Source organism: Euleptes europaea, chromosome 7, assembly GCF_029931775.1.
Source record: "Euleptes europaea isolate rEulEur1 chromosome 7, rEulEur1.hap1, whole genome shotgun sequence".
Taxonomy (NCBI): domain Eukaryota; kingdom Metazoa; phylum Chordata; class Lepidosauria; order Squamata; family Sphaerodactylidae; genus Euleptes; species Euleptes europaea.
In genome coordinates this window covers 63,115,721-63,131,701 of record NC_079318.1, presented here as the reverse complement: position 1 = coordinate 63,131,701, position 15,981 = coordinate 63,115,721, and the positions used below count along the sequence as shown (strand labels likewise).

General features: G+C 40.8%; 1 protein-coding gene across 2 annotated transcripts in view; it reads right to left on the bottom strand.

Annotated features, from left to right (window-relative positions):
• SOS1 (SOS Ras/Rac guanine nucleotide exchange factor 1) overlaps positions 1 to 15,981 on the bottom strand; it is a 75,572-nt gene that overhangs the window by 17,211 nt on the left and 42,380 nt on the right. For both annotated transcript variants that reach the window (XM_056853671.1, XM_056853672.1), the window contains 5 exons: positions 14,971 to 15,081; positions 14,795 to 14,893; positions 8,952 to 9,079; positions 7,634 to 8,289; positions 177 to 258 (listed from right to left, as the gene is read on the bottom strand). In XM_056853671.1, the coding sequence (XP_056709649.1) occupies positions 177 to 258; positions 7,634 to 8,289; positions 8,952 to 9,079; positions 14,795 to 14,893; positions 14,971 to 15,081 (1,076 nt within the window). The remainder of the gene's footprint in view (positions 1 to 176; positions 259 to 7,633; positions 8,290 to 8,951; positions 9,080 to 14,794; positions 14,894 to 14,970; positions 15,082 to 15,981) is intronic.

Here is a 15,981-nt window from a genome sequence, read left to right as displayed (position 1 = left end):
ACTTCCTTTCTGATTTTTTTACAACAGTGCAAACCTCTACATATTGATCTGTAAAAAAATTTAAATGCAATTTTGTTGTAAAAAATAAACTTCAAAAGAATAACATAAACGTTCAAAAACTTGCCTGGTGGAAGGAAAGAACATTACAAAGCAGTTTTCCAGAACATTCCTCTTACCTTTCTATCAGGAGACTCATTAATTCCTGAGGTTTACAAAAAGATCTGTATGTTGTAAGAAATGTTCGAACGAAGTTGGGATCTAGGATAGGAAAGTGCATATTTCATTATATTATTTCAATTACATATTCTGTCAGATACTTGTTGCTTCCTGGTTCAATCCAAGGTGCTGATTTTGACAAATAAAGTCCTTCAGAGAGTAGGATCCCTATACCTGAAGAACCATCTCTCTGTACATTCTCATTTGATACCTTGGGTCAGCACTGTCTACTCATACTGGCAGCAACTCCCAAGTTTCTCAGGTAGGTGGACTTTCACAACACTTTCTACTTGATCCTCTTAACGGGAGATGCCAGGTATTGAAACTAGGACTTTCTGCATGCAAGCCAGATGCTCCACGGTTAGGACATGTCTACTCCCCTAACAGAGTCAGAAAAACATAGCTTGCTGGTGATTTTATCTATCCAGCAGGTGATAATTATGTGGGAAGGACTCAGCCCTATTCTGTGATAGTTCCTGTTTTATGGAACCACCTGCCAGAAGAGGTGAGGAAGACCAGCTCTGTTTTATCTTTCTGTAGGAGCTACACGACTTTTATTCTAAAATAGATGGCCTAACTCAATTATCAAATAACTATTACAGCATGGGTATTTTAAATGTTTTAAATTGCTGTACTGTGATTTTAAGGAGCCCCGTGGCGCAGAGTGTTAAGCTGCAGTACTGCAGTCAAAAGCTCTGCTCACGACCTGAGTTCGATCCCAACGGAAGTTGGTTTCAGGTAGCCGGCTCAAGGTTGACTCAGCCTTCCATCCTTCCGAGGTCGGTGAAATGAGTACCCAGCTTGCTGGGGGGAAAGGGAAGATGACTGGGGAAGGCACTGGCAAACCACCCCGCAAACAAAGTCTGCCTTGGAAACGTCGGGATGTGACGTCACCCCATGGGTCAGGAATGACCCGGTGCTTGCACAGGGGACCTTTACCTTTTTTACTGTGATTTTAAGAGCCCCGTGGCGCAGAGTGCAGTACTGCAGTCCAAGCTCTGCTCACAACCTGAGTTCAATCCCAACGGAAGTCGGTTTCAGGTAGCCGGCTCAAGGCTGACTCAGCCTTCCATCCTTCTGAGGTCAGTAAAATGAGTACCCAGCTTGCTGGGAGTAAAGGGGATTTAATTCTAAAGGGAACAGGTTTGTAGTTCTTGAATTCTAGGCAATCTACAGTGTATTGATCATTGTATACATTATACGATTTGTCACATTATTCTCCAATTTTGTTACTTCTTCATTGTACTATACATATTTCTAGTGTAGTTTCAGCAAGAAAGGCAAGCTATAAAGAAGTAAATGAATAAATTTTGCCTCATTAAGTACCAAAAAGCTTACTTAATGCTTCTGATGGTCTTTAATCAACTGAGAAGGTAGTTTTGTTGTTGCAGAATTTGTGAGATTCTTGGCATTTCCTGGATCATGATCTTAAATGGAAAATGCTTTCTTTTTTTCAAATTGGGAAAATATGTACATTTCCTGATTCTGAGGGTTACTATTGTCAAAACAGCCTTCAGAGCCACACGGGTGGCAAGACAAGACTGAGACTAAAACTAGTACTGGTGATTGTCTTAAATGAAGTAAAGAAAGCAGCAATGGTTCTTCTTGATGGTTTGAAAAGGTGGACTTGTATAGTCAAAGGACTGTCCCTGCAATGGCTGGATGAAGCAACAGCACTGCACCTTCTATCTGATTTATTACATTGCAGATCTGCTCAAAACAAAGGATGACTTTGATATCCCTCAACATTTTTGGGACACATAAGATGAAGCCACCACCCTGATAGCAGGGAACACCCACAGGACTTAAGTTGCCATACATGAGTAATCAGTTGAAGTAAGATGTAAAGAAATCACGATGATAAGCATGATCCTCAGTGACTTCAACATTGAGGGAATGTTTCAGAGGATAGCCACGTTGGTCTGCAGTAGAACAGCTAGATTCTAGTCCAGTAGCACCTTAGAAATAATAATGCTAGGAAAAGTTGAAAGCAGCAGGAAAAGTTGAAGGCAGCAAGAAAGGAGGAAGACCCAAGATGAGATGGATTGACTCAATCAAGGAAGCCACGGTCCTCAGTTTGCAAGACCTGAGCAAGGCTCAGATTTAAACATTTCTGCCCAGTCTTTAGGCAGTGAAGTTATTCACAGAAGCTGCTATGGCTAGCCAAAAGGTAAGATAGTGATCACCAGGATATCCTGGTGCATATTTTACCAGTATAAAGAAATAGAAGAGAACAACAAAAAAAGGAAGAATAAGAGATCTGTTCCACAAGGTCTAAGAAATCAAAGGGAAATTTAAAGCACCATTAGGCTTACTGAAAGACCAACAAGGAAATACATTAATTGAACAGGACAAAATAAAGGAAAGGAGAGGAGAAAAAGGAGGAGGAGAAGAAGAATTTGGATACTTGGAGAGGAACTGCCTCCTACAGAGTACTTATTATGTCCCAAAATCAGGACTTTCCCTGCAAAGTCATCCTGCCTACGTTCCCTGTGTCCTCACTTTGCTTTGAGTGTCAGCAAATAAAGTAAAATAAATAAACTCCCCTCCCCCATCCTTAATCATGGTTCACTAAGCATGCACAGCATTAGCCATGATTAACTGCTATTCTAGCCAACCATGGCAAGGGAAGAGCTGGTGAAAATTGCACACTCCCACAGCATATTTATGATCCCTTAACCACAGTTGTGATTTACTGTTGTTGCCTCTGCACTGGCCTTAAAACAATGTATGTATAAATACCATCCAACACACTCATTTAGATATAAAAGTACATCTTATTACAAATAATGTGTTTATTTTGACATTATCATACATTAATTTATTCTTCCAAGGTTTTATTTCTACAAATCATTTCAAACAGCCCAAGAGTTGGCTTAAAGATATACACAAAGTTGGTCAGGATGTCTGTCTATGTGATAAATCTCTCTTCAGTACAGTCATTTTAAAAGCCTAAAGCACAACAACAGCTAAAAACCCCCATAAATAATCATTCCTGAATGCCTTAAGAAAGGAAATGGACACTGTGCTGACGCACAAGCATTCAATATATCAAAGTACTATAAATAGAACAGAACAGATCTACAAGGCAAAAAGTTGCAAGCTCTTTCAAAACTGGAAGCTCCAAATCAGGAAAGTGAAGGCTACATGTACCACACATAAAGTCTTACGAAGGGGGACTATTTTGGAAAGTTGAAAAGTTCTATTGAAAAACTGTTCTTGTACTGCCTATAGTAAAATATGTCATCAACTCAACTGGCCAATTTCACACCACTAGAAGCTGGTTGTTCCGAAACCCCTTCCTAATTTAATTGCAGTTAGTATAAATATAGGTGATCAAAAGCACCCAGCACATCAGATGTAATTAATCAAGAGGGTGCATCATATCTTCTCTGCAAGAAGAGGCTATGCTTACTGGCTCCTATAGGTAGTGAACCTACATCCAGGGCAGGGAGCCGACACATGTGGGGAATGAAATGGTAGAATGGACCTCACTGCTTCAGAGTACAGCTGGAGTATCATGATGAATTCCATAGAAACATGGGGTTGGGAGGGGCCATACAGGCCATCTAGTCCAACCCCCCCGCTCAACGCAGGATCATGTTGGGATACTCTCATATGCAAGAAATTCCCTGCAAATAGAAAGCAAGAACAGAAAGCAAAGAAAGGAGGTAGAATCTTTCTCTGTGCTTTGCTAGTTTTTGACTTGCAGGAAGCTGTTCATGTGTGAGAACATTAGAAGCTGGAGACACCTACCTGAAGTGATTGCAAAATCTATTCTATCACTTAAGCCTTTCCCCACCTGATTCTCCTACATTTTTGAACCTAGTCCTAGTCTCTTGTTGCTCTTAAAATACTTATGAGAGTACTGGGTACCAGAAGATCTATAACTCACACTGCTTGATAAATCATAAAGGGTTGTACTACCTTTAGGGCATGCAAGATTTTACATGTTCAAACTTAAAGGATAAATAAATTCCTTTTGTGCTTGTCTCAAGAATTCCTAGATACAGTCCATTTGTCCAAAGCACCGACCAAAAGGGAATTTTGATGCTGTAGCCAAAAGTACCTTGTAGCTGATCCCAAATTCATAGGTTTTGTGGCACAGGACATATGAAATGGACTTTACATGAGCTTAGGCAGACATAATGGACATTCCTCCCCCATCACCACCTGCAGCATCTAAGCTATTAATTGCTTGGGCCAAAACTGTGTTTATGCAGTTTTTTTCAAATGTTTATAACTCAGCCAAATTAGAACAGATGGTTCACGAAAACTTAAAAAGTACTTCTGAGGGGAAGTCTTCCTGCTGAAAACTAACTTCCTGTTGCTGCCCATTTATGTGAGAGTATGGTTTGAGACAGAAAAAAGTCACTTTTATTCTTAGCACTAGATTGCTCTCATAACTGCAATTATGATATAAGCCTTATGTTTACATTTAGGGACAAACAAAATTTGCATTTGATCTTGTAAAAAACACAACAACCGATTTTGAAATATTTGCAGACATCATTCTACAAGAACAAAACCTGCATTTTATCTGAAAAAGGACGGCCAGCTCAGCATTATGATTATCCACAAAACCTCCTTTGGAATCCAAGTTTGCTGAATGTGTCTGAATGACAATGAAGTCCCTCTCTACAGTCTGCTGCAAAAGTCACAATAGTGATATAGAAACTCCAACCTGACCATCTCCCAAAGCTTTAAACAAGAGAAAAAGTAGCTGCCAATTCATTTGGTTGCCTCAGTTGCAGGAGGATGTTGTAGATTTGTAGCAAATCCTCCTATCACCTGATGGGTCCCCACTCCATTGGGGAAGAATCTCTTGGCCTTTATTTCTCCTGAAAGTAACACACAATGCCATGTAATGGAAAGTTCAGACTAGGTGCCATAAAGTTTTTTAATGCTGGATTAACATCTTTTAATTGTTTTGTTAATATTTTTATTTTGTAAGCTGCCTTGGGCAGCTTTCTGGAGAGGCAGCATAAAATGTTCTAAATAAATAACATGAATATTTCATGAAGACAGCATTGCCACTCAACTAGTCTCCGCCATATTTACTTGGCACTGCTACCATAATCTGCAATTGTTTATTCATCAGGCCTCACCACATATTTTACAGTAACCTCCAAAGACCATTTCCTCAAGCTAATACAGCTAAGACCCAAAAGCCTAGAAAACAATCTTATACACTCCCATAGGCACCATCACAGATTCAAAACATTAAATATTTGGCCTCTCCTTCCACTAAAATTGTGCAATTCACATTGCAACTATGGAAGAAAAGTAAACAGGAACCCAAACAATTACTTTTTCTGAACATGCAAAATAGGACTGCTCCAAGCACAGTAATCCCATCAGTAGCGCCTGCTCAACACCCAAAACAAACCCAAATGGCCGCTTGGGACAATGGATCACTGGTGCTCTCTATAGAGCCAACCTTGGATGCAACCGGAACAGCATGAGAGAAGGGTGCTGGGGTGGTAATATGCTCTCACCCACTCTACCCATCAATGGGTGTATCATGCTACACTTAACTGATAAATGAATTTACAGACCCATTTGTGCTTCTGGATGTCTACAAGAAGTTTATGAAATTTATTTTAAATTTAACATGGTTCCCCCAAAATGGCTGTGTTGTACTACATGTTTGTTGCTGTTAATCCATCAAGATGAAAGGATTAAGCAGATGCATGCTATAAGGTTTGTTCTTTACCTCATTCATGCTAAGGAGCAGATGTAACTGCTCAAGGATTATTCCTCTTCCTACAACTTAAATGTCTCTAAGATTAAGGCTTTCCAGCCTATCATTATAAGGATTTTACAGGATGCCACTTGGAGCTGAGACACTGAAATTCTCTGCATCTATATAGCTATTTGAAAGCCCAGGGAAAAACAGGAAGACACAACCTCCCCTTCCCCGCAGAGAACATTTTTCTAATTTCTCCAAAAGAAAAATTGGGAAATTTTGGGGAGAACTGAGAAAAACTCCTATACATTTTCCCCCCTTTGGAATTAGTTAAGTGTTAAAGGCAAGATTTTACTCAAAATTTGTAGTATGATTTTTTTATATAAGAAAATGTATGATATTAATGACAAGCAAGGAATTTACAAGGATTAGCAGGGGACAACCCATTTTCCCTTCCCCCTACTATTTCCTCTTTCCTTCCCTGAAGACCTCCATAGCCTTTTCCATTTCCCCGCTTCCTTTATCTGCCCCCTCCCCATCTTCAGCTGTCCCTCTTTTTCTTCCCCTGGCAGCCTCTCTCTGGGAAAACTCTTCCCCTGGCAGCATTCATACCCACCTTTCTTCACATGGGGACCCAAAGCAGCTTACTTTATTTCTCTCTCCTTTCCTCCCCTCTATTTTATCTTCACAACAACACTGTGAGGTAGGTCAGGCTGAGTGTGCTTGCATGGCAGTTTAGGGATTTGAACCTGGGCCTCCAAGATCCTAGTCTGAAACTCTAACCACCACGCCACTCTGGCTTTCATGAGAGGGTGCTGTTGAACAGTAGCAAGCAGCCAGATCTGGGTGAGTCATGGAACTCATGTGGTAGCAAGTCATCTGGTTGGTGCTGCTAGGCCTGACCCTGACAAGTCTTCCCTCAAAGGCCAGAATAACCCTGGAAAGGGCCTTGCACCCTCCCACTGCCTTGTACTAACAGCAACCAAAGTTTCAACTGGCAATACTGTTGTGGTTGCCTAGCAACGGCCACAGATGGCATTTATTTATTAAAGCTACTAGTACTGCTTCTTTTTCCCATCCTTTTTTATTTTAGGTTTGTGGAAAGATCGGTCTTGTCTGTCCACTGAGAATGATAAATATTGATGATAATTCCTAATAATACATTATTGAGTTCAATGGTTTTCTATATTACCATGTTTACCTGATATCCAAATATGCCAGTAGTCCTACACTTTGTGACTGTATGAGAGTGTTTCCGACTAAACAGCATACATTCTTTAGTTTACTACAGAATTCTACCTTCAATTTTTCTTTTTTCTTACTTCTCAGATGGCAAAAATTAAGACATATGTGCTAAGGTAGAATAGGGTGCAGCAGTCTGCAACTCTTTCTCAAGTGCTAGATATATACTACGAATTTTCTTAAAGAAAACTAAGATAATTAAACAAAAGTTTAATTCCATAAACATGCCAAATAGTCCAATGTTATATACTAACTAAATTACAAGTGACGCATTCTATGTTGTTAAGTTTAGAAAAGTGATAGGAAAGTGTTACATATATTTCAAATTCCCCAAAATTTCCATTCGCCCCTCAATGGCTTCAAAATTTCTGGAAACTCTACACTGATACCACTTCACTTCTCTGGGTATATGGGATATACAGACAAAAATTTTAAAATAAAAGAAAGGTAGCAGAGACATTTTAAAGATCAGGAAAAATTCCTTACCTGCATACATGTGGTATGTAAGTCTCTCAATCAGTTTAACAACAGTTCCTGCCTTGATAATAGGAATTCCAGATTTGGGCTGCATGTTCTCTTCAAAAACAATATTCTCTTCAGAATCAGGTTCTGCAAACCTATAAAGCTCAGGGCTTGGAAACCTCATCTGCTCTTCCTTCTCTTCCTGTAACATTGTTGCATCTAACATGCGCTCCAGAGTGCTTCTGTACTGCAAAGAGATCAAGGCTGCCATCCAGTTGTTTTTCTCTTCAGCTGATTTAGCAGCAAAAATAACACTGTTTTCATCTTTTAAAATGATTTCAAAGGCATGCTTGTACTCATTAGTGTCATCTTTATCGTTGATCTGTACCTTTCGCATGAAAAACTTTTCTTTCAGACGATATTCTGCATTGCTAGCGCCAGGCAGTCTTGGTTGGCCATGATTTGACTTACAACAAATCATTAGACCATCAAAGAGAAATATGTGTCTCTCGTGCTTTGCGCCGACACGTGTGAGAGTCCCCTCCATTATAAACTCATTGCAGCACTGTCCAATGTCTTTACCCTCCCAACCATCAATGTTCTTCTGGATTTCATTCATTTTCTTGATTGCTAGTTGCTTCCCCTTCATTTGTTGACTATAAAACCGGCATGCAGATTCACTTTGGAAAAGGGCAAAAATACATTAGAACATACTCCAATAAATATGCACACTATCAAAAAAAATGATAACTAATGAATGTTTCCTCTGGTAACAGAGGTAACAGAGGAGTACTTGATGGTATGTAAACAGTAGAAACTACAATAATCGTACAGGCTAACTGGTATTTAACAAAATACAAAATTTCAGAATCCCAAATGGTTATATTTAATTTATAAAATACAGAAAATAGCTAATAGGCTTTGCACTATAATGAACTGGCAACTAGTCATATTACTCAATAGACACAGTCAACATCTGAAAAAATAAAAACTGATAACAAACTACTGACTATATTAAGAGTTCTCATGAAAACTGTTATGCATTTTAAGTTACTCTACAGGAAAATTTAGTTTCTGTAACAGCCAATGAAAATATATTTTTCCTTCAGCTTACCAGTGGCTTCTCAAGATGCTTTCACTAGAAGTATGTGGGGACACATACACATAGGAGAGGTTTAAAACAATAGCTATCTGTGTTTTGATGTCACTTCCTCTGAAAAAATAGGCTTACCACAAACTACTTTGTTCATTGTTTACTGAAAGAGGAAACTGGGAAGCCTGGATTTATAACAGGGCAACTCAGAGCTAAAAGCAGGAGGGGGAAAAATGGAAGTGTGTTTACCTAAGCCTTCTTTTTGCAAGATTTCTTGAACACGTCCTTTCCATACTACTCTGAAGATTAAGCAGGGCTGTAATTGCTTGCTTCAAACACTCTTTGTCTTCTTCATCTTCACTTTTCTCTTCTAATTGCTATAGACATCAGAAATCAACAAGAAGATTAATATGTAAGCTTTACAGATCAGATTCTACCCCTTAATCATGGTTTAATAATGTAATAGACAAGCAAACAAATGTGTAAGAGTACAAATGTGTACAACCAAAATGCCATTAGAAACCTGTACAAAGGCTCACATATCTCAGAAAGATTCAGATGGTGTCAAGATAGAAGCTGCCAACTACATACACTGCAGCCCATTTAAGATAGCTGCATGTATGAAGACTATGATCTGGTGAAATATACAATTAGGAAGAAGTCTAATTTAGGCTTATCTATTCAGTTTTTACCAGAATCTAGGTATTTAATTTTGCCTTTTGTAACAAAGAAAAGACTGTTCCAAGACCCACTTCTGTTACATACCGCAATCTTGCATGATAAAGTAGACAATATTAGATGGACTGCAGAGACCAAGGAGAGCAATGGGGAATTCTCTCTATGCCTAACTATTTCATAGGGGCACAATCCAGAGCAGCTGTTCAGCAGGTCAGGGCAGAAAGCATTAATGTATTGCTACCACAACATGAGAAGTGTCTTCTACTTGTACAATGGGAGCTTTTGATCCAAGCCATTGATGACAATCAGTGAGATATAATTGTACCTCTGAGCTCTGAGTTCTACAGAGTGTTCATCTAGAAGATATGTATGCTGGCAGTGGATAGCCTATCCCTTTAACCACTTTAGGTATTTCATATGGCTGGCTGGTGGTTCACGTTTTACAAATTAGTTATTTGCTTCAGATATTTAGATCCCACTTTTTTAACTTCAAGAAAGCCAACAATTAATTGAAAAATACTTAAAGCCACACAATATCAGTGCAAAAACAACAACACCACCAGCCACTACAAACCCAAACAAAGTGAGACAGTAGTAACAGCAACAATTAACAAATTGAGAAAGAAGTAACAGCAACAATTAAAATAGCAGACACAGTTAAGACAACAGGTCATCATCCATCAGAAACTCAGGTGAATAAAAAATGCTACAACTTAGGTCAGTAACTGAGCATTTCTAGAGAGGGTATTCCACAACTCATGGTGCCACCAGAGAAATGCATAATTTACAGTAACTACTTGCATAACCTATGAAAGCAGAGGCACTGACAGGAGAGGTCTTTTGTCTCTAAACCACACACAGAAGTAGAAAAGAGCAAGAGTCCAGTAGCACCTTAAAGACTAGCACCACCAGTAGCACCCCCGACGGATCGGCAAACGTATCTACATGCTTCCAGCCACCACCCCAACCATATCAGACAATCCATTGTCTATAGCCAAGCCCTACGCTATAGTCGCATCTGCTCCAATCCTTCAGACAGAGATACACACTTGAGAGACCTACAGCAAACATTTTTTCAACTACAATATCCTGCTGATATGGTGAGAAAGATGATTGAGAAGGTCAGAATGATACCCAGGCACAACTTACCACAAGATAAGCCCAGAGAGAATGACAACAGAACACCTCTGGTTGTCACTTATAGCTCCCAAGTAAAACCAGTCCAACGTATTATTAAGGACCTACAACCAATGCTGGATTGTGACACTTCCCTCGCTGAAGCACTGGGGGGCGCGCGTCCCTTTCTTGCTTCCAGACAGCCGGCTAACCTAAAACAACTTCTCACCCATGATGATAAACTACTTGACAGGAACATGGACTCTGGCACCAAGGCCTGCAACAAACCAAGGTGCCAACTTTGCCCTCATATAGATTCTAGGAACATCATCTCTGGACCCACCAATGTCAGCCATACTATCTCAGGTAGGGCTGCTGATTCGGTTAGGCCCGAACTGAAAAACAGCCGAATTTCCCCTGATTCGGTGGTTTTTAGTTCGGGACGATCCGAACTCAAAAATGGCAGGCAACCGGGGGGGCCGAATTCAGCGAGTTCGGGAGTTCACGAATAAATCCGGCAAATTCGGCCGTCAGTAAGCAGCATAACGGTCAGTAAGCAGCATTCTCCTCCCCCGGCCAATCGGTGGCCAAGCTGGGTCTTCTTTTGGCCAATCAGTCAGGATTGAGTACTGGAGGAATCAGCTGATGTGCGGCCCGGCCGGGGAGAGAGAGAGAGAGAGAGAGGGAAATCTTCGTGTGTGTGGGGGGGGGTGCTTGTGCACATTCGCTCCTTTCTGTGGCTGCAGGGAGCGTATTTTTTGGGGTACAGACACAAAACTTTCAGCAGAGATTCAGACAAGCCTTCTTAAGAGACCACCCAAGTTTTGTAAACATTGGGTCAGGGGGTCCCGAGATATGGGCTCCCCCCGTTTTTTCTTTCCATGGCTGCAGGGGGCGCATTTTTGGGGGTACAGACCCCAAACTTTCAGTGGAGCTTCAGATGAGCCTTCTTAAGATACCCCCAAAGCTTTGTAAACATTGGGTCAGGGGGTCTCGAGATATGGGCTCCACCCCTTTTCCCTTCCCCCCTTTTCCATTTCCGTGCCTCAGGGGGCGCTTTTTTGGGGATATAGCCCCAAAAATTTCAGCATAACTTCAGACAATCCTTCTTAAGATACCACCCAAGTTTTGTAAAGATGGGTTCAGTGGGGGCAGAAATATCGGCTTCCCCCCTTTTCTCTTTCCGTGGCTGCAGGGGGCGCATTTTTGGGGGTGCAGATCCCAAACTCTGAGCGGAGCTTCAGACAAGCCTTCGTAAGAGACCACCCAAGTTTTGCAAACATTGTGTCAGGGGGTCCCGAGATATGGGCTTTCCCCTTTCCCCTTTCCCCTATTGGGATGAATGGATCAGTATGCATCTCCAGAGCAAAACGTCCCGTGCCTAAATGGAATCGTCTTGGATTACCGAGTCCTCCCCAGGCCCTTTTGATGGAACAGAAGACAGCCACAGTAAGACCCCTTTGGGGGCTTTAATCTATAACTTTTCTCCTGTGTGTGTGTGTGGGGGGGGAAGCAGAGTCTGTGTGTGTGTGGGGAAGGAGCAGTTTCTGTGGGTGGGGGGGAAGCCAAAGGGGGCTTTTGCCGGTTCTGCCTGGGGTGTGTGTTCCCCCTCGAGTCTCTCTCTCCCTGGTTTGAGGGGGGGCTTCAGTTGTGTGTCTTCAGGTTTTCCCTCATTTATAAGAGCGGTTAGGTCTATTTGGATGCTTGCTCAAAACTTGTTTTCAAATGGTGACTTAAAGAATGCATTTGGAGTCCCATGCAAAAGTGGAAATTCCACCCCTGCTCATTATGCATAGCTAGCTGCCCTGCCTCTGTCTCTTTCCATGGTTTGCAAACTCCCAGGTGTCAGGTGTTGCTTTGCACAGTTGCAAAGGTGTTGCTTACAAGGTTGTGTTGCTTTTGCAGTCGTGTTGCTTGCAGTTGTGTTGCAATGCTTTGCAAACTTATCAGCTGTTTGTCGGGGCTGGGAGCTTTGTGCGTGGGCGGCAAGCTCTGCTCAGAGATGCACATTAAGGGTGGGGGGGACCCCTTTCGGGGCCCATATCTCAGCCCCCCCTGACCCAATCTTTACAAAACTTGGGGGGTCTTTCAAGAAGCGTCCTTTGAAGCTCCGCTCAAAGTTTGGGACCTCTACCCCCAAAAATGCCCCCCAGAGCCGCAGAAAGGCGCTGTTGTGTTTTTAATGGCTTTATTCGGCCGAATTTTTTCCCCGAACTTTGAATTCTTGCCGAATTGCACAGACCCGAAGCGGGGGAGTTCGGACTTCAGCATATCCCGAATCTAAATGGGCCGAATTCAGCCGAATCCGAACTATACCAAATTTTTTTTAATTCAACAGCCCTAATCTCAGGTTCATACTCCTGCTCATCTTCTAATGTGATTTATGCCATCACATGCCAGCAATGCCCTTCCACAATCTACATTGGACAAACAGGTCAGTCTCGTAGACAAAGATTAAATGGATGTAAGTCTGACATCAGAAACCACAATATTCAAAAACCAGTGGGAGAACATTTCAACCTTCCAGGACATTCTGTTGCAGATTTAAGAGTAACAGTTCTCTTACAAAGGAATTTCAAAGGGAGATTGGAAAGAGAAACTGCTGAATTACAGTTGATATTTAAACTAAAGTCAGTGCATTTACCTGGGCTGAATAAAGACCTTGCATTCATGGCCCATTACCAATGCTGATTTCTCCACACCCATCTCTCCCCTGGACATCACAGACTCTTCTGCATACCACACCTAATCCCATCACGCAGGCTATTCACATTTACATACTGTTAACATTTACATACTAATGCTTGTCTGAATTCACTCTCCTCTACTTAAAGACAGATGGATTCACATTCTAGCTGTATCTGAAGAAGTGAGCTGTGGCTCACGAAAGCTCATACCCTGCCAGAAAATATTTTTGTTAGTCTTTAAGGTGCTACTGGACTCTTGCTCTTTTCTACTACTGCAGACAGACTAACACGGCTACCCACTGTGAATAAACCACACATAGTTTCCTTGGCTGTTTCTTTACCCAGGTCTCTCCTGTCAGCTGCAAAAATGTCCTCTCAATCCAGCTATACAACCAATTGCAGCTCATCAACCCAGCCTGTAACAGACATGTCAAGTAATAACCAACTTCCGCCACACCTATTTCAGCTAACAGGAAAATATTTTTCTGAACCCTTTTATTTTGTCTAAGCTTCCTTCCTCAACAGTATTCCTTCTTTTATCTTTGAAGTCTGGTATTTGAACACATGCACACCCCGTTGTTACACTCTAGTGCCTTGTTTGTTGTGTTTTACACCAGGCAAAAATGTTTTTATTTACTCAATGGTGTAGTGCTGTGCTCTTGCTTTAATGCTAAGAATTTTCATTACTGCCTCCTGACAATTTTTTTATTTTATTTTGCTGGCTGTAATTTTGTGTTCTTTTGGGGGATAACCTGCTTTTACATCATCTCTCACCTTACTCTGTAGCTTGTCACTTTATTGTTTAAATTCATTTTATGGTGTTTTTATTCTGACTTTTCTATTTGTAAGCCTCTTCAAGACTTCCTTAAATCAGTGATACTATATGTTGCATACTACCACCATCTAATGTTTAAGTAAGGTAACTGCAAAAGCACAGTAAAGGAACAAGTAATCAGGAAGTCCCCAGTCTGAATCTAGGCTCTCCAATAAATTCACTAAGGCTGCACTCCTAAGGTCTTTTTTCCTGGGAGTGTCCCACTGAATAACAGAAGACTGACTTTAAGAGCAGACTTGCTCTCCAAGTGACCACAGACAAGACACTCACCCTATCATATCTGAAATATGAGAATAGTGATTTGTTTTATAAGGCTGCTGTATGGATTACAAGTTAATGTCTTAAGTACTTTATACAAATACAAAGTATTATTATTATTATAAGATGAATAAATAAAATCAATACGATCAGTACCAAGAGTTAAGAAAATACAGAGATCAATCTAGTGACCCATCAGTGGAACATGCTGACAAAAGGGATTTTTGCCATGCTCCCATTCACAAACTTTCTGACCCTCAGAAAATTAACTCCTGGGGTTGTATGACTCATATGGATTAACATGGGCTGGGGTACTGAACTAAGATGAGGAGGAGGCAAAATTTCCCCTTCTCCTTCTTCCATATACACAAGATTAAAACCATGAAAAGCAGTGGAGAGGTTTTTATTTGTGCTGGTGGTCCACCGGTGGTCCAATTAAAATTGACAAGTTATTAAAATATTACATACTGAATATTAACATTTAGTCTTTAATAATATAAGATGCATTTTTTTCTTACCTTTAAAAGTTCAAAATAGTGAAGGCAATGGTAAACAGGAACCAGAAGCAGCCTGGGCAAAACATACTGAACAGCTTCCTTAAAACCATCTCCTATTGACTGGAAACAAAAGCTGTTTTAGTCTTACAATCATGTTAACACAACACTTGTACTATTGATTCTATTAATTAACATACCTGTAAATAGAATGCTGCTCCAGGCTTTGATAACTGGCTAAGAAAATGGTCATGAAAACCAGTCCGTAAAATATCTTGAGTGTACGATTCGTAAGGATCAAATGCTAGCTCCTAAAGGATTACAGAATAAACCTTTTAATGCCACACTGTTCAAAGTATCTACTAAAAATATGACACTCAACCAAAAAAAATCAAATATTCCATTGAAAAGCCCATACAATACTAGGCTCTACTTTGTAGTTCTTTGAAACCCCCCCCCCCCGCCCCCAAGATATCAGAAACCTGATTCTTCCAAACCAAAGTCTGGAGATTCAGGAATGTGTAGCAGGCTTAACAGCTCCATTTGCATTCTAGAACAGGCTTCCTTCTCCATGTTTTTCCTGGTTTTCTCTGTCTGTAGTATGCATTGAGGTCTGAACAGGTGAACTACAGTTAGCACCTTGCTTCCAAAAGCAGCCTTCCAATGAAGGGGAAGATGGTGGGAACACATGCGCTCCACGGCAAATTCCTATGCCCATACGGTATGATTGGAATATCTGGTTTGTATAACATGCACTTGGCCATACTCTCAGAAAATAAGAATACCCTTGAATTATCAAAATCACATGAGCTTTCAGGAAGGAGGTCTTAAAACATTTTTACTTGCATCCTCAGATAACAAATCTGACTATGAAGGCACTTTATTGGACTTCATCTCTTCAACCTTTTCCCCATGATGATGGATGGAAGAGAAGGTAAGAAGAAGATGCTAGCTAGTCTGTGGTTACTATAACCTGACTTACTTCATTTATAGCCTTCCTTTCTCACTGAGACTCAAAACAGATTACAAAATATAAAGACAATGCAGACATAACACTTCCAGTTTTTTAAACAGGACTGAAAGCAACACAAAGACAGGCACATTTTCCCCTGCTCCATCCACCAGCATAAATCCCCTCCTGCCCTTATAATTATGATTTAGAATTTCACGGGCACCAGACATTAACCAGGTTCCCATTTAAGCGGGTTTAT